General features: G+C 55.7%; 5 protein-coding genes across 5 annotated transcripts; 4 read left to right on the top strand and 1 right to left on the bottom strand.

Annotated features, from left to right (window-relative positions):
* Positions 1-3,051: 3,051 nt before the first annotated feature.
* BGZ61DRAFT_451383 (uncharacterized protein) lies at positions 3,052-5,186 on the top strand. Its single transcript, XM_046245826.1, has one exon. It carries the CDS (start codon positions 3,503-3,505, stop codon positions 4,955-4,957), a length of 1,455 nt encoding a protein of 484 aa, XP_046104849.1. The 5' UTR covers positions 3,052-3,502; the 3' UTR covers positions 4,958-5,186.
* A 717-nt stretch (positions 5,187-5,903) lies between these two features.
* BGZ61DRAFT_351201 (major facilitator superfamily domain-containing protein) lies at positions 5,904-8,037 on the top strand (the record flags this gene model as incomplete). Its single annotated transcript, XM_046240313.1, has 3 exons — positions 5,904-6,353; positions 6,521-6,663; positions 6,930-8,037. The coding sequence occupies 3 exons, from the start codon at positions 5,904-5,906 to the stop codon at positions 8,035-8,037; spliced, it is 1,701 nt and encodes a 566-aa protein (XP_046104848.1).
* A 995-nt stretch (positions 8,038-9,032) lies between these two features.
* On the top strand, positions 9,033-9,749 carry BGZ61DRAFT_237761 (uncharacterized protein). Its single transcript, XM_046238305.1, has one exon. It carries the CDS (start codon positions 9,114-9,116, stop codon positions 9,573-9,575), a length of 462 nt encoding a protein of 153 aa, XP_046104847.1. The 5' UTR covers positions 9,033-9,113; the 3' UTR covers positions 9,576-9,749.
* Positions 9,750-13,047: 3,298 nt separating this feature from the next.
* On the top strand, positions 13,048-15,375 carry BGZ61DRAFT_493781 (uncharacterized protein; the record flags this gene model as incomplete). The annotated part of the gene is made up of 2 exons (XM_046250692.1): positions 13,048-13,478; positions 13,536-15,375. The coding sequence occupies 2 exons, from the start codon at positions 13,048-13,050 to the stop codon at positions 15,373-15,375; spliced, it is 2,271 nt and encodes a 756-aa protein (XP_046104846.1).
* A 177-nt stretch (positions 15,376-15,552) lies between these two features.
* BGZ61DRAFT_237723 (uncharacterized protein) lies at positions 15,553-16,481 on the bottom strand. The gene is made up of 2 exons (XM_046238304.1): positions 16,004-16,481; positions 15,553-15,932 (listed from the first exon to the last, which is right to left on the bottom strand). Exons 1-2 carry the CDS (start codon positions 16,287-16,289, stop codon positions 15,730-15,732), a joined length of 489 nt encoding a protein of 162 aa, XP_046104845.1. The 5' UTR covers positions 16,290-16,481; the 3' UTR covers positions 15,553-15,729.
* Between the last annotated feature and the right edge of the window lie 549 nt (positions 16,482-17,030).

Below are 17,030 nucleotides of genomic sequence, written 5' to 3'. Positions count from 1 at the left end.
TCCACTCTGTCGTTGCTTTCCGTGTCCGTCGTTGGGAGAGAAGCCAAGTCCTAAACCCACACCCCTAGCCTACTGCGTGTAGGCTGTCTAGCCTGGCTTTCGAACCTGGGGCTGCCTAGTCCCAACTTTGGCTTGGTTGTCTCCGGACTACCACATTTCACGTTTCCCCAAGCCAGGGCAGGCCAGAACCGGGTCAACTCCACACCCCCCTTTCCTATCAGCATCCCCTTGCCTCTGCCTCGTTCACGACGTGTCAGAACCCGAGGCTTCCTTCGGGAGTTGAGCTGAGGTGTCCTACTCCGTCCGACTGGATAATCTCTGCCCAACGTTAGTGATACAGCAACCAGCGGCCGTGTCCCTTCCAATCATGTCGCCTCGGCATCGCCTCATCGGGGTCGCAATATCAAGGGACAGGATGTTATTGGCCTGGCTCTAATCGGGGCTAGTGTCGGTACCCCAGAGGCGTTTCTGTTGACCGTAGTGCTTGGGATTCACTAGGTAGGATCAACTTGTCTTGGCTGGCGCCCACACCATCCACACAGCCTTAGAGCAGGGACACTGGGTATGCGTCCGAGGTACGCACGTCGTCCCAGTATCGTGCTGGGAAATGCAATGCGTCCCTGGCCCGCCTGCCGAGCCCGGGATCCAATGCAGTCAAACAGAACAAGGATCCGGCTGGCATGGGACGGAGACCACCAGTCTCGGCGTGCAACGTACCTAGGTAGGTACCTACGGGAGTGTGCGAGTACGTATCTGGTCGAGGCCGGTACTTCCGTTGCTGGTACCAGGGCGAAGGGGGCTTTCCGTTCCGTTCCCCAGGTTTTGCTCTCGTGCCTTGTGCCTTGCAAGTCGCCTCTCGCCCCGTCATTGGCCTTGGCAGGTCGTGGTTGGGCTGGGTTGTGGTCTCCGCGGCCGCCATTGTCGTCGTTTGCCCTAGCCAGCCATGAGTGGTTCTAACTGAGACTGTCACGGTCACTGCCTGCCTGCCTTCCTTTCATAAATAAGCTATTTCATCCCCTTCGCTCCGTCCATCCTTCCTTCCCTTTCCCCGGACTTTCCACACCTGCCTCTCCCTCGATCCTACCTTGAGCTCTGATACCCTCCGGCCGTGCCGCACTCTTCCTCGTCGTGGACTTCATCTTTTCCCTTCTCCCTTCTCTCGCTTACCACTGCCGACTCACCCTCCTACTCACACCAACCATCGGGCCATTATTGCATCTCCCAAACCTCCTCCCCACCCAGTCCTTCTTCTCCCACTTGGTCGACATCCATCCCCAACAACTCGGCTCGGACGACAAGCGACGCCTATTAGACTTCTTCTTCCCCACCTGCCTCTACGAACAACTACCGTCCCCAACGCTTCATCATCAGAACACCGCCACCAGGCTAGTCTCCATACATTACCCACAGTTTACGCAAGCCCTTGGTCTTCGTACGTATATTACGACATTCTATCCTACCCAGTCGAACTCGTCGGCTCACAACAGCAAACACAGCTCCTCACTGCTCAAATTCGCCAATTTCACCAATTTCACCAATTTCACAATGCCCGCCCCTCACGCAGTTTCGCCTCTGGCAATCCCGCCATCTCCCAGAAACATGCGGTTGGTCACTTCGCAAGATCTTTACACCAGCATCAACGCTACTCTCGCCTCCAAGGACAACCGTCCTTCGACTCCAGGGCATCACATCAAAGCGGACGAATATGCTGTCCCCGCGCCTCCCCCGCCTAGCCCTGTCAGCTTCAGGCCCGAACATTGGCCCACGTCTATTCGCCGTTGAGCTGCGAGTCTCCCCGACGAGGTGTCGCACAACGTTGACCATACCCCGCCGCCGCATGCAACCTGCAAGAGGTTTAGGGCTGGCTGGGAAGACGACGATTGTGTCCACGTTTTTCTTGTACAACTGAAGTTTAAATTGGGGGTCCGTCTTGGACCTATCTGGAGTCTGGGGCAATAACGGAAGCGCACGGCTAGTATGCAGGGCGAAAGGGCACCTTGACAAAGCATACTACACAAACATCTCAGCCACACATTTGGGAGAGGGCGTATGGTACAAGGGATACAGAAAATAATATGGCTGTTTCTTTTCTGCTTTTTTCTGTTTGTTTTTTTCTCCTTTCTCTTCTCGGGGACTAGGTAGCATGATGGTCAATCCTCGGGGATGACATTACGCCCGGATAGTTCGTAAAATCACACCTGGCAAAGTTTTTACAATATCATGTGCTTATGACAAAATCCTTCGTCACAGTTTTCTTCCCAGGTAAAGGTAAAATGGGTTTGTGAGCTCTTGACATTCGAGGCAACTTGCCGTGACGTGAGTTTTGGTCTGTGGAGTACTTACTTCCAAGGTACTCGAGAGGGCAGCTCAGAGAGTGGCTACCGCTAGGGTCTTGTGTAACCAACTCCCAAGCGATCAGACCCTAATCGCAGGCCGTGCCCCCGGAGATGAATGGACGACCGGTGCAACGAAAAGCGACGGGAACGAGACTAACGGAAACTGGAAGCCCTTAGGTTTTGTCGTGGCCTGTGACGGAAGTCCTGGTGAAAAAGAAAGAGCATTGCTACCCGCACACTCAAGGATATCAACTAATTTTACCAGGAAGTCTCAATAATATATCTATTCATAAGTAAACCTAAGAAATTAAATAAGCTTTATTCTTAGTATTTATTTTCTAAAATTTATATTTTAAATTTTATCTTTTAATTTATTTTAGGGCAGAAACTGGAAATTCTTCAGAATAAGATACCTTAAGACAGGCGTATAGTAGGGTACATTCTCTTGCACTAAGATTAGGTGTAAAACTGTGTACTTGTGGGCAATTAGCATTTTGAACGGGTGCGAATAGCAATACTCAAAAGAAATGTGGAGTTCGACCGAACCGAGGTACGACGCGATTGGAAGGCTCAAGCATCGCTAGACGATGCCTTTCAGGTGTGTCACATCACGCACGGCCAAGCAAGACTTAGGGTTTCTTGTGTCACAGGACAATTGTTCCCCTAATCAGCGACTCCTCGAACCGCGGAGTCACACTTGATAACATGGCATTATGTAGCATGTGTGGGGGAAAGGACGTCTCCTCATCCCAGCTCAACCACATGCTGGGTCGGTCGACGTAGTGGTAGAATAGACCTGTTATATGCATGCCGCAGAGTACAAACGCACCAATGCGATGCTCTGGGACTATCGCGTTAGAGGGGAGGCTCGTGCGCGTTCTTTTGTCGTGCCGTTTACTTTACGCGCTACCTACACGCAAGAACGCGCCTGGAAAGACAACCTCATCTCCCCTCCAACGCCAAACCTCCACCTTTCTCCCACTTTCCAATTTCCATCTTCCCCTCAACTGTCGCATTCGGTCACCATTTCCTTGTCTCTCTTCAACCTCAGTCGTCACTTTCCGCATTGCACGCACAGCCGCCTCCGTCTCTCATCGCAACAACAGTTACAACCGGCTCGCTTCCTTCTCTGATTAGTCCCACCCCGACCCGAGAAAATTCTCGAGATGCCTCGACCGGCAAAGCGCAACCACGCCGCCACGGCTGCGACAAGCCAGCGCATCAACAGCTTCGCACGTGTATCCAAGGGCCAGGCCTTCCCTGATGCTGCCATCAAGAAGATTGCCGTTGAGCCTGCCCCGACAACCACGGTTACGACGAGGAAGAGAAAGGCCGCCACTGTCAAGGAGGACGCCCATCCCCGAGTCGCACCCCGAACCACCTCCTTCGCTCCCAGCAGCGACGATGAGGGTGCTCCCACCAAACGTGCCTGTCGCCGTCAGGAACCCCAGTCTACGACTCCGTCATCAGTTCGAGCCATCATCAAAGGCAAGCGCACAGCCAAGACCACGCCGTCAAGAGCCACTACTGCCCACAAGCCCAGTGAATCAACCATCATTTCCAAGACGAGACGGCAAGGCAAGACGGTTCAAACTAAACTCGATGGCGTCTTCAAGAAACTAAACAAAGCGGATGGAGATGAAAATGCTCTTCCTCCTCATCTGGCCGAGCTGGTCGATTTGCACCGGGCGTTTGTCAAGACTATCATGATTCAATTTGCTCACAACGGCACCGCGGTACCAATTGACATCCGCACTCTGAGTCCCCATATTTCTCGCTCCTGGGGAAAGCGACAGGTCACAGTCGAGGACATTCGAAGATGTATCGCCATCCAATCATCCACCAAGCACAACACAGTCTCCCCCTTTATAGTTTCCGACTATGGTCGAGGAAGAGTCTGCGTCGAACTAGCCCCTCGCGAAGATGCCACACCCATCAACGAAGAGCGTCTTTACAGGCAGTTTGGGGAAAACTTGCAGGCTCTCTGCACAGAGAAGGCTACCGATGAGATGACCGATGTTGATATTCCCCTCGGGAGCCTTTCGCTCAGTGATCTCCCCCAGGTTGCCATCAAAAACATGACGACGTATACCAAGGCGAACCCTCTGCTAGCCAAAGGACAGCAGGCACTGTCAGAGCTCAAGAACGGCATTGCCGCAAAACAGCAGGAGAAGGAGGCCAAGCAGGCGGCGATCGCCAACAATCCTCTTCTAAACCCCGACGGCACTAAAATGAGCCTTCTCGACCGGCTCCGCATGAAGCAACTCGCCAAGGCCAACGGGCCCCTCCCCCCCTCTGGCCCCGAGCTCCAGCGCCGTGCAGCACTCAACCGAGTCTCAGATGTGGCTGCCACGATCTCGATGCTTAGTCTCTCGAACCCGATGTCTCTGCCCCGTCAGGCATTCACAATGGCCGGTATCTTGGAGAAGCTCAAGGACTCACTCCGAACGCCGATGTCCACCCAGGAGGGAACTGCCTGTATTCGGCTCATTGCAACCGAGGTAGCTCCTGAGTGGCTACGAATTGTCGCCATTGGCGGCAGGGAAAATGTCGTAGTCCAACGGAACTCGCAACCCGTGGACAGGATCATTCAGGAACGGGTGCACAAGTTGTTGGCTTGAACCAAATGCATTGTGGAGTTCGAGCGCATGTTGGTTGGATCTATGGATACCCGTGATGGAAAGACTGTATTTTGTATTCTGGAGAAGTGGGCGTTGTGGCATGGTATTATTGCATAGCATTGTGTTGTGTTGCATTTACAGAGCATAGGCAAGGCGTCTGGCGTTTAAACATGCCATATTTATTAGAACCTGACCAAAGAGTTACAGTTGTGGATAGAAACATAATGGATTAGTAACTCAATGACTCTTCTCTGCTACCTAAGCTCCTAAGTCGGCCTCACGGATACCTCACGGATAACCACCCTTGACCGGATATCTGGTCGGCCGGCTACTTAGAGCCATTGGCCGATAAAAAAGGTGGAACTCGGCCCCCGACGCCGAAGCTCCTCGGAATCGAGTTCCACCCCGACGGCTCGGACTATTCCGTCACCTTTAATCAACTCGCAGTTCGCATACAATTACTCCAGATCGTAGGGCCAAATACATACATGCAGTCCTAATCCAGTCGAAAAGAACGTCAATCAATTGCTTCATTATCCCGGTTCATTATCCTGGTGATTCCGAGGTTCCGGTGTCGGGGTATCCACTCGCCGGAGATAGCGCGGAGGCGGTAGTGGGTTCCCGCAGGCAAAACACACCAATGTAAGGAGAAGGATTTGATGAAGATCGGAGGACGTTAGGCGGAGGGAAAAATCAAGTGCTGGGGTACAGATTATGGAGGGCGGGTAGTCGTTTAGTCAAAAGAGGCTGCTTATCCTCTCTTGTAGGGTGGTGAACTTGCTTCCTCTCCATGTCCATCGAGGCGTGATGACCCCTATCGTTGACAAAACCTTTCTTTTCCGGAGTGAGATGTGCAAAAGATTCGGCTATTCAACAAGCGGTATCGTTTTAAAGAAGCCGAGGATTCTACCAAAAGTCGTGCCGATCCTATGAGACAGCGACCATCATGAAGACTGCCAACGAAACGCCTTCAGAGGGCCGACGCTCTTCGTCGTCATCGTCAAGCACCGCGGAATCTTCCTCCGACAGGATCGGCCGCACGGCAAGTTTGAACGAAATCCAACACGCAACATCCCACATCTCTGGCCCAGATGCATTGGAGCCACCTCCGTCCTCGGCGCCACCGGGGCGGGACGAACCGTACCGCGAGGCGGGCGACGAGATATACGACCGACTATCACGGGGCCGCAAGAGAGCCGTCGTGGCGGTTCTGTCCTTTATGGCTCTGCTGTCGCCCATCTCGAGTACAACGGTACTCGCGGCGACTCCTGAGGTGGCGGCTACTTACAACACGACCGGAAGTGTCATCAATGTGAGCAACGCCGCATACATGGTTGTCATGGCTATATCGCCTGTGATATGGGGGCCGACGAGCCAGGTGTTTGGTAGAAGGCCGGTATGTTTACAACCACCAATCATTATATCTTGAAGTGGTCTCTTTCCTCGTTCGTGCTATTGTATATAGGGATGAAGTCGCGTTGTCAGGTTCAACATGGGGTCCATCTCGACGGAGGAGAGTTTGATGGAAACAACATGGCTCAACTCGCTAACCAAACTGTGTAGGTAGCTTTAGTCACCGCCATCATGTTCTTCGTTCTCAGCATTGCTACTGCCCTCGCTCCAAATCTCGCCTCCTTCATATTTTTCAGAGCTGCCTCCGCATTTGGAGGCACAGTCCCTATCCTCATCGGGCCTGCTTGTGTTGGGTATGTATTGAGTAATTTGTTTCTTCAGCATTTGCTCTTCATGGCCTCTTCCCACCATCTAGTTTGGATAAGACGTCACGTTTCCTGGTCCAAGTGGATAGGTGCGCCAGTGAAGTCTTGATATAGGAGTTTTCCAAGGAAACAACTTTGTTCACTTTATCCAATCAATCTGACTCTAGTTCTCAAACCATATTGGAGAAAGCTCGGGCCCAATGTCGGATAAATTAAGTTCGGAAACAGAACAGCCTCCACTAACACCAGAGCAGCGACATATATCGCCCGACCGAACGCGGAACAGCCATGGGATGGTTCTTAACTGGAACACTTGTCGGACCCGCATTTGGGCCGTTCCTAGGAGGCATCATTGTGACATACACATCGTGGAGGGCGATCTTCTGGCTTCAAACAGCGCTGGCCGGTGTGGGCGTACTGGGTCTCTACTTCGTGGTGCTTGAGACGGCACACCACAAAAGGATCACGGAGCTCGAAGGATACTCCCGACGGAAAAAGACAAAGGCAATCCTGAAAATGATCAGTCCCGTGCGAGTCCTGCTGCTGTTCCGGTACTGGAACATTGTCATGGTTGCCGGGGGCAGTGCCTCCCTGACCTGGAACATGTACAGCCTGCTGACACCGATCCGATACGTGCTCAACCCGCGATTCCACCTCGAAACACCGCTTCTGTCAGGTCTCTTCTACCTGGCCCCCGGTTTTGGATACCTGCTCGGGACGTTCGTGGGCGGCCGCTGGGCCGACTACACGGTGAAGCGGTGGATCAAGAAACGCGGCGGCGTGCGGGTACCAGAGGACCGGCTTCGGTCAGCGGTCCCGTTTATAGGAGTAATCATCCCGGGGAGCATGCTCGTCTACGGCTGGACTGTGGACCAGGAAGTCGGCGGGATCCCGGTGCCGGTCATCGCCATGTTCGTACAGGGCGTCGCACAGCTGTTCTGCTTCCCATCGTACAATACGTACTGCATCGACGTGATGCCGGGCCACGGCGCCGAGGTGGCGGCGACCAACTTCTTTGTCCGCTACCTCATGGGCTGTGTGGCGTCGGCGGTAGTGCTCCCGGCAGTGCAATCCATCGGCATCGGCTGGTTCTCTACCGTCACGGCCGCGTATATGGTTGCGTCGGCACTGGGGACTGTGGCCGCCATCCGGTGGGGGAAGGGATGGCGAGAGGCCACTGCGGCAAAGCTGGAGGTGCGAAAGCAGCGGAAGCGGGCGCACAAGGAGCATCAGCTTAAGAGGGAAACACCGGCAACGGAGATGGTAAGGGCAGATCTGGAAGCGAGAGACGAGAAAGGGAAGGAGAAGGAGTCGGTCCGTCCAAGGGACAGAGAGCGAGACACCGGGAGCGAGACGATCTGAAAACGAATCCGGCCGTCCGGCTGGTGGCACCTCGATGTAGTAGATTGGCCGAGGAGAGTGTTTGTGCACCGGAGAAGACAAACAATTTTGACGTGATTTTAGGTTTTGCCGCGTTGGAATGGAATTCCCTTTTCTGTTTCGTGCATGTGTCGCATCAATTTGTGTTGAGGGCATCGCTGTTTCGACATGTGAGAGTCTAGATCATACCAACCAACGAGTGACGTCCGTCATCAGCTGTCGGGCATTAAACATGTCCCGTTTTAGGTTAGGGCCATGTCACGTACGAGGATGATGGGTCCCTTATTATTAGAACTCTGGGTCGATGGCAAAAATGTACTGTGTACTGTATGCGAGACGGGGAAGGCGAAACCTCTCAGCGTTTGAGCACTGATCACACTGATCACTGATCGCTGGGGCTTCAGATGACAGGCGTCACCAGCCTCGGGTCTGACTCTGACCTCAGACGAGGTTTATGGCGTGCAGAGCCTCGCGGGCCGTGGCTGGTCAGACCAATGACGGGGCATGTTATTTGGCGCTTGGGCTGCTGGGCCACGGACACGAGCGAGAAGTACGAGCGAGAAGTGGGCGGCGGGTGGAGAGTCGGCGATGACTGTGCCGATATGCTGCTAAATAAAGACGTGGCCGACGGGACCAAAGTCGCCTCGCCACCGCCATCGAAACATGACAGGTTGCGCGATGGGCGATGGGTGATACGGTGCCTAGTCATGGGTTACCGTCGCCGCGCTGCCGACGCCCGAAGAAACATTGAGGCTGCGTCTCTCAGCCGGTTCCTGGAACTCGCTCCTCTGTGTGATGTAGACTGCTGCGATGTAGTTAGGTACTACGCACAGTAAGACGAGCTAAGGTGCAGAGCGCACGCAACGGGATAGGATGGCTCGCGTGGGATGGGCCTAGGATAGGTCTAGGATGGGCCTGGGATGGGCCACATGGAGTGGGATTGGAGTGGGATCGGGAGAGTCCATGCCGGGAATCTTGAGGGAATGAGATGAAGATTCCTGGCCAGGGAGGGATGCACTCTGGGAAGAAAAGGGTACAGGGCTAGAACCAAGTGGGTGATGAATGGTGGAAACGGGCATTGGCGTTGCCGCGGGACCCGCTCTATCAAAATGACGCTGGAGCTGTCCCCAACATGGAGATTAAGAACCCAGGTTGGTGGGCGCCCACATGTCCGTCTAGCTCTGCCTTTGAGCTGGGATCCCGGCGGACGCCAAGGGAAGACGATCGGTCAGGAAATGAAGCCCCATCGGAAGGGCCGGTGCGGGAGTCTAAGAGCCAGCAAAGGCCAGCAGAAGATCAGCGAGACGGCCGGGGCACCGGCGGCTCATCTGTTGAAGCCCGGTGGGAGCCTCCTACGACGGGGGCGGGCACGACAACGGCAAGCCTCTTCTGCTGGGAGTATTGAGAGCCACGAAGAGGATGACGAAGACATCTCGAGCAGCAAGGATAGACTGGGTCGAGTTACACCAGCAGCAAGACACGGGACGGCAGGCGTTCGGGACTGGGATTCCCGCAGCTAGACGAGAGAAGGCCAGAAAGGACAATCGCCGCTTAGGGTTGGCGGCCGATTGGAGACGCTGGTGGTCGACGATTAGGTCCCGTTTGTCCCAAACAAGCAAGATAACTGATTCTGAGGTTGCATCAGGTATCGTATTCTAGACGACAAATGTCGGTCGTGATTTACCACAGTGATGAGTTGACGAGCCTGCAGCGTTCAATCAGCGCCAGTCTGGCGATTCCGCATGGGCCCGCAGCCTGGCACACCCTTCCCCCCTGTCTAGTTCGTGTCAGCGACAGAGCGGACCCCTTGGCAATCTCGCTCCACCGAGTTCCATCTGCTGTCGACGACGAGCAACGTGATGTTTATTAATGTCAAGCTCGTGGGTCTGTCTCTCGCCTTGCAGCTCATACTCCTACGAAAGCCGTCTGGGGCGGCGGGTTGAAGAAGACGAGGAGGACTGTTGGCGGGATACCTTACGAGCTAGCACCAGCCACAGTGTGACTGAGACTGCTCTACTTGGAGAATCAGGTCGGGGCTGAAGACTAGGGTGGGAAAACACGAAGCGATTGGGATGGGCAACCAGCCTAGGAAAGAGGGCCGGTAGTTGGATTAGAGCCAACGGCTGAGACTAGACGGGAAAGGGCAGTAGGCTTCGTCCCTTTGCCAATAGATAATTCTTTTGATCAACGGTGAGAACCAGGGGGTGGTGGCCTTCGGTGAGGATATTATCGCAGACCCGAAATTGCTTGTCAGCAAGTGTGCTGCAGGAGTTGAGACCGACCACGCAGCGGGAAGCATCACCAAGAACGCCAACATCAATGCCCAGCGCCGGCACCAGAGACCAGCAACATCCGCGTCACAGGACAGGCTGCTGGAAGCAATGTGAGACGGTGGACGCGTGGCGGGGGACGACCCTCTGTCTCCATGCCGAGCAGGTCCCCCGGGCTGATGATGCGCGGTGGAGGTGGCTTCCTGGTGGTCCTCCGCCCAAAGCCTCCGCCTCTCATCATTATTGACTGGGCAAAGGGAGGGGTGCGGGCAAGGGGCTGGCCGCGTCCAAAGGGGGTGTCTCCAGGCCAAGGGAACGTCGAGGGAAGCATCCAAGGGAACGCAGAAGGGGAGGGTCGCGCCGAGAGTTCATTCGTCCACCCCCAACGTCGGCTTGACTGTGTTGCAGGGCGTGCTTCCATCCCAAGTTGACGTTAGCATGTAGGCACAATCTAGTACGTTGACCAGCCGAGTACATCGATTTCTTGGGAATACAGGACATGCTCGCACTGCACCATAACTGCACCACGCTCGTACCGCAGCCCCAGAGGGTTCGCCCCCCGCCGCTAAAGAGCTGAAAGTGGCGAGCGCCCCCAACGGCACTCTCACTGGCTTGTGGGTGTGCGAAGCTGCTACACTCGGCTCCTGATCTTCTACTCCATACATGTAATACGCCGATCAGGACACGCAAGCGTCCAGTTCCGCAGTGAGAGAGCGACGACGCTCAATGGAGCCGCCTCTCTGGCCCAGAAGCCTGGCGAGTGGGAGGAACCCCAGCCCTGGGTCCACGGGCCCACGGGTCCCCCCCGGCGGGCGCGCCTTTTCGCCAGGGATGCGGCTGGGATATGGCGCAAGAGAGGGCCTGCAAGGCTCGGCCAGCCGCTGCGAGGACTATTGATTACCCGACTGCCAGTCAGAAACCCGATAGATGAGCCAGCTGCCAGCAGCAAGACCACAGGCGCCGGAAGCCACAAAGTTAGACGGCTACAGCATGTCAGATCAGCATGGACTAGGGACTAGGTTGGTATCCCCAATTGCCTCGTTAGGCGTTGACCCTTGTCGCCTGGGCCAGTCATCCCAGCGAATCCTAGCAATGCGAGCAGTCCCAGGCGTCCCAGGCACTCAGACTCGTCGTCGCTCGTTGGCCGCCGCTCGCCCCTGGCACAGTGCCGTATTGATACTTCATACATGCCACAGTCCACCGTCCAGCACCAGAACGCCCGGTGGAGCCATCGTGATTGGCCCTGGCCGGCCCCACGCGGCGGCGCCGTCCCATCGGCCGTCGCCAGTGTGGCCGCCAGGGCATCTCGAGGAACGAGGGAATGAGGGAACGATGGCGGATTGGCGGCTCAGGGGGGGCGGGTTTGGGGCGCCAACGCCCTATCCAGCCTCCACTATTTGCTCGTCTGGGGTGGCTTTGACTTGCTGCCGTGTCGTGTTTGGCCCATTTGGCCACTGTCCTGACGCGTGGGCGAGCGAGCGAGGGCCGTCTTGTCCCCAGCGCGCCTCGCAGCAACACAGGGCTCGTACGTACGTGCGTACCACAGTGCGTTGGGTGCATGCCTTCGACGTTGGTCGCCCTGGGCTGGTCCCGGCCGCCAAACAGCAGCGGACGGAACTCTCTTCCAGGGAGTCAAATGCCCGATGCCTCGACAACCAAAGGTAATCGTCAACGTACTTGTATGTACTACGTACTCCGTAGTAACACCAAAGTTCCAACGATAAACACGCCCGGCCTCAAGCCCGCTTCGCTCCCCGTCCCAGTCCAGCCTATCCCAGCCATCCTGCCAGCCCGGGAGAGGCACTGCGCTGCACTCTCAGCAGCCGCACGCCTGTGGTAGGTTCCCTCCCAGCGTCGGCGCCGAAGTGGCTTTGGGCGAACGCGGACGCTGCTGCGCGCTCTGCAGGCTGGTAGAGTACAGTACGAATACCGTCCTGGTCGCCCCGACACCGTACAGCACCCCCCTAATCGTACCGGTTCTGGAACCCCCCCTACCCTCCCCCCTAGGTACTCCCCTACAGTACATACTCCCCCCGTTGAGCGGACCCCGTAGCGGGGCACATCCCCCTATCGCCCACTGCCAGGTCCCTGCCCCCCCCCGGGATACCAATCCCTTGTCCCGTGTCCCTATTCCCCTGCTCCTCGCCTCTCCTGGCCTCGCCTCTCTTTTTTTTCCCTCCCATCCTCTTGGTCGCCCTCTTCTTTTCCCCTCCCCTCCTTTTCACCCCCCGTCCACGCACTTTCGCTCTTCGGTCTGTTCAACCTCCTCCGCAGCCGTCCTCTGAACTCGACCGGCATCGCGCTGCTTCTTTGCTTCGCCTTGTCCTGCATTTGCGTTGCGTCGCGTCATCTCTCACCAGCTCCCTCTACCTACGTCGGATGACAAGGTAGCAGCGTTAACCTCCCGTTCCGCCTCACGCCGGTTCCTCTTTCGTCGGTTCCCTTTCCAGGTTGTCTCGACGACTGCCAGTCGTTACTTTGATTTGCTTTCGGTTGAATCCGCCACTCCGTTCACCTACGCCTCGACATAATTCCTCGATGACGGCCGGCCCCCAAACGACACTCGCTCTGTCCACCTAGGTTCATTTTCACTTGGAAAAAAGAAAACCATCGTACATCAACCCACACACAACAAACGCGGGATCTTGTACAATCCGACAGGAACAACCTCTGCTCTCAACGGCCTGCCCCATCTAGGATGCAGCGGCGCCAGTCAGTCACCATGGCCGCCCGCAATTCAAACTCGCGTGTTCCCATCGGCCGGAAAATCGACCCGTTGTTGCCATATTCAATCATGTCGGAAAAGACGAAGAAGCCCCGACTTCGCATGCGCTCTCTGCTCGGCCATTGCCACTATCGCAGAGTACTGACTTGGCTCCTCGCCGCTGGCTTCCTTGTAACCCTCGTCTTCGTCAAGTCGAGAAACTCTGGATACAATGTCGGTGGCTACCTGTCCAAGGGCTCCAGGACACAGGCTCCCATCGCGACCGCGACGGTCGTGAATTCCAATGGCGAGACCGTTGTCATGCTCACTGGCGATATGGACGGTGATGGAAAGCTCGAGACTGTCCCCGAGGACGAGTACGTTACCGACGATGAGAAGAAGGAGCGTCTTGAGCAACTCCAGAAAATGCCCTGGCTCAAGTTCCCTCAGTTTGTGGCCCCGAAAATCTTGACACTTGGTTGAAACCTCGCTAACCTCCTGCCCAGCCTTGATGGATACTTCCATGGTCTCCGAACCATAGTCAGCAAGGTCAACCTCCAGCCCGAATACCCCAACACCACCGACAAGGCTCCTCTTCCCTCGCCTGCCATGAGTGATCATGTACCTAAGCCACAGCGCTACAGCCCCTACAATCATGACAGCGATGTCAAGACCTGTTATCTCGATGCCAAGAAGACTGTCCCAGCTCCGGATCTGTACGCCTACAACGGTGTTCCTCAGCACATGCCCGACCCCGGCATGGGTTCTTTCAAGCTATTGGGCATCAGGGATGATATTTGCTTCGACCGATTTAGTCGCTACGGTCCCTATGGCCTGGGCTACAGCAGGGCCCACGGTGGATTGGACACAGGTCTCGATACCGAGAGTGTCGGAAGCGAGACGGTGTGGGCTGAGACTGGCAAGATCGATTATACTGAGGTGAACTGGGCTGAGGCCCAGGACGCTTGTTACCAAGCAAACATCCACCGCTTCCCTCAAGTCGACGCCTCGACCGGTGAGCTGCAAAACAACGGTAAGAAGGGCCGGATCGCCGTTGTCATCCGTACCTACACCGGCTTCAAGTGGACAGAACTGGCTGTTCTCAACTTCCGTGCCCTGATCAACGAGCTCTCTCTGAAATCCGGTGGTGAGTACCAGGTCCACTTTCTGATGCAGGTCCGCAACATCGACGAGCCCATCTGGTCCGACAAGTGGACAGTGCAGCGAATCATCAACGACAATGTTCCCGCCGAGTTCCGTGGCTTGGTTTCGCTCTGGAGCGAACCTCAAATGAGGTTGATGTATCCCGGACGATTCGGAGAGACCATCGAGAACCCTAGTGGTGCCGACATCCATGGCATCTACCGCAGCGCCCATTTCCCCCTCCAGGTTTTCGCCCTGCAGCATCCCGAGTACGCGCACTTCTGGAATTGGGAGATGGACATGCGTTATCTTGGCAGCTACTACGAGTTCTTCGATCGCCTGGGCAAGTGGGCCGCTAAGCAGCCCCGAACCCTTCTCTGGGAGCGCAGTGCGCGTTACTACATCCCGGCGTTCCATGGTTCTTGGGAGAACTTTACGGACACGGTCCAGAAGGACACAATTGCCTCTGGCCGCGCCCCCATCTTTGGTCCCCTGTCATTCGAGGGCAAGGCACAGCTGCGACACGATGAGTGGGGCCAGACTATGATGCCCGCCTCGTGTGGTGTGGACGCCGACCGATCTAAGTGTGGTGTTGGCGAGGAAGCCGACATCATCACTCTCAACCCACTCTTCGACACCGAGCAGTCTGGTTGGGTTTTCTCCGACGACGCAACAGGCTACAAGACTCCTCCTCCCCGCCGCTGCGCCATTATCACTGCCTCACGTCTGAGCCGTCGTCTACTCATGGCCATGCACGAGGAGGTTTGGCGATTCCACCACACTGCGTTCTCAGAAATGTTCCCTCCCACCGTCGCTCTGCACCACGGAATGAAGGGTGTCTTCGCTCCCCACCCCGTGTTCCTCGACCGTGCCTGGTATCCCTTCAGCGAGATCGACGCGGCCTTCAACGCCGGTCGCGATCACTCGACGTCAGGACCCGGCAGCCCCTTCGACCAGCTCAACGAGCACAACCACAAGGGAACCAGCTGGTACTTCAACAGCGAGTTCGCCGGTCTCCTATGGCGCCGGTGGTTGGGTTATGCGCAAATGGATGGACGTGGCAGGGGCGGTGGTCGTGCCAATGAGGGCCGCGAGCGAGGTGGTAAGACGGAGGAGCTGGACACGACAAGCAGCGGCCGACTTTGTATGCGTGGAGTGCTGGTTCATCCCATCAAGTTTGAGCATCCTTCCGAGAAGCCGTAAATGCTATTCTCCGTCTCGCCGATATGATCAAGGCAAATCATCTCGAACACGACAACAATCACCTCACGCACATATGCATCTCACAGGGGGGCATCTGTACAAATATACCCAACGACCACCGAACCACGCAACACATTCAACCGCTATGAGGGACTCGACGCGCATCTGCATCCATTCCAATTCATTCACCCGCCGATTGCTTCCGTCGCAGACCAGCGAGCTCGACCCCGACCTACCTAGACCGTTTATTACTTTTTAACCTTATTTTCCTTCTCAAGTTTGGGTACATTCGCCAAGAGGTCGGGACACCATCTTAATCCAACCCTCAGCAGGGAAGCAGGACGTCTGCGGTTTTTAACACCTCCCTTTTATTTCTTTTTCTTCATTTGCCAAACTTCGATTCTGTTGTCTTTTATCTGTGTGGCATGCTGTTTCTGGGTACGAGGCATCCGGGACCAGGGGCGGAAAGGATTCTCCGCCCATGCTACGGGGCGTTTTGGGCTGGGGGGGATTTTGGGAAGACAAATGTGAACACGGTGCGCTTGTATAGATTCGATCTAGTATTAGAATAGGTCGTAAGTAGGTGTGGAATTCAAACAGCTTCGAAAGATGACCCTCGTCGCCTTACGTGCTATGTAGAGCAGGCTCTTCAATGAGGCCAGGAGCGTCAGATGAGAGGCGACATCCGAAATGCAATATCCGGGAGGCCATGGGTCGTGAGCCTCGGTTTGTGAGGTGATGTGGATTTTGGCTGCGAATCTTGCTTGCGTGGCCTCGTCGGTGGAGTCTCGAGAAAGGCCAGGTTTTCGGACGGGGTGTTCAATGCAACGCCGAGGTGAAGTGGGGAATTGGCCGGTACCGCCGTTGCCGCTTCCGGTGAGTTTACAATCCGCTTGGATACGCGAAAACACCATTGTAGCGAAAGCGCCGCAACCGAGCTCGACGATGTCGCGGGAAAACTCTTCAATGACGTCGGTCGTTGTCCGGACTTGGGTCGCGGCCCGCGGTAGCCGCCAACGCCCTTATCTAGCGTTTGAGATCTCGCCGGGATCCGAGCGAACACCGCCGCAAGGCTGCTGCATGCGTGGGGAATGGGCCAGATTGGGGGGAACGAAGCTGGGGGCGCGAAAGAGCGGTGGGGGGGTTCTCGTTAGGCTGATGGCGTGCTGGTGTGGAAGCGAGAGGCTGGGTTGATAGAGAGGCTGGCGATAACGACTTAAGATGGAAAGGGTATTAGGCCAAGTTGGAGCATTGGTGCCATAGGGCCGGTTCGCAATAGCTTATCTATCAGTCTTTGAAATGAATGAGTCCTAAGAGTTGCAGATACAGCTAGGGCCAAGGTATAATACCGTCCTAATACGAGCTAGGGTGAATACTTTTGGGTTAGCTAACTTATAAGCAGTCTCTATTGCATCTCAAGTGTCCCATCAAGAGACGTCGCAACGGACAGTATCAACGCACAACAACAGCATTTTTTAACACAGAAAGCACAAACGCGATAAATTCATTTCCAATATACGAACCCAGCCATCCGCCCACCGATCCTCCAGTCCCATCCATCCATCCTTCGTTCACTCATTCAAGGCGCCTATCCCATGTTACCCCGATCCAATCGACCTGGGTTGGGACTATATATTCGTCCCCGGGTCCCGATA

Source organism: Ilyonectria robusta (assembly GCF_021365365.1).
Source record: "Ilyonectria robusta strain PMI_751 chromosome Unknown BGZ61scaffold_9, whole genome shotgun sequence".
NCBI lineage: Eukaryota > Fungi > Ascomycota > Sordariomycetes > Hypocreales > Nectriaceae > Ilyonectria > Ilyonectria robusta.
The sequence above is the reverse complement of the archived record's forward strand: the minus strand, read 5'-3'. Positions and strand labels throughout refer to the sequence as shown.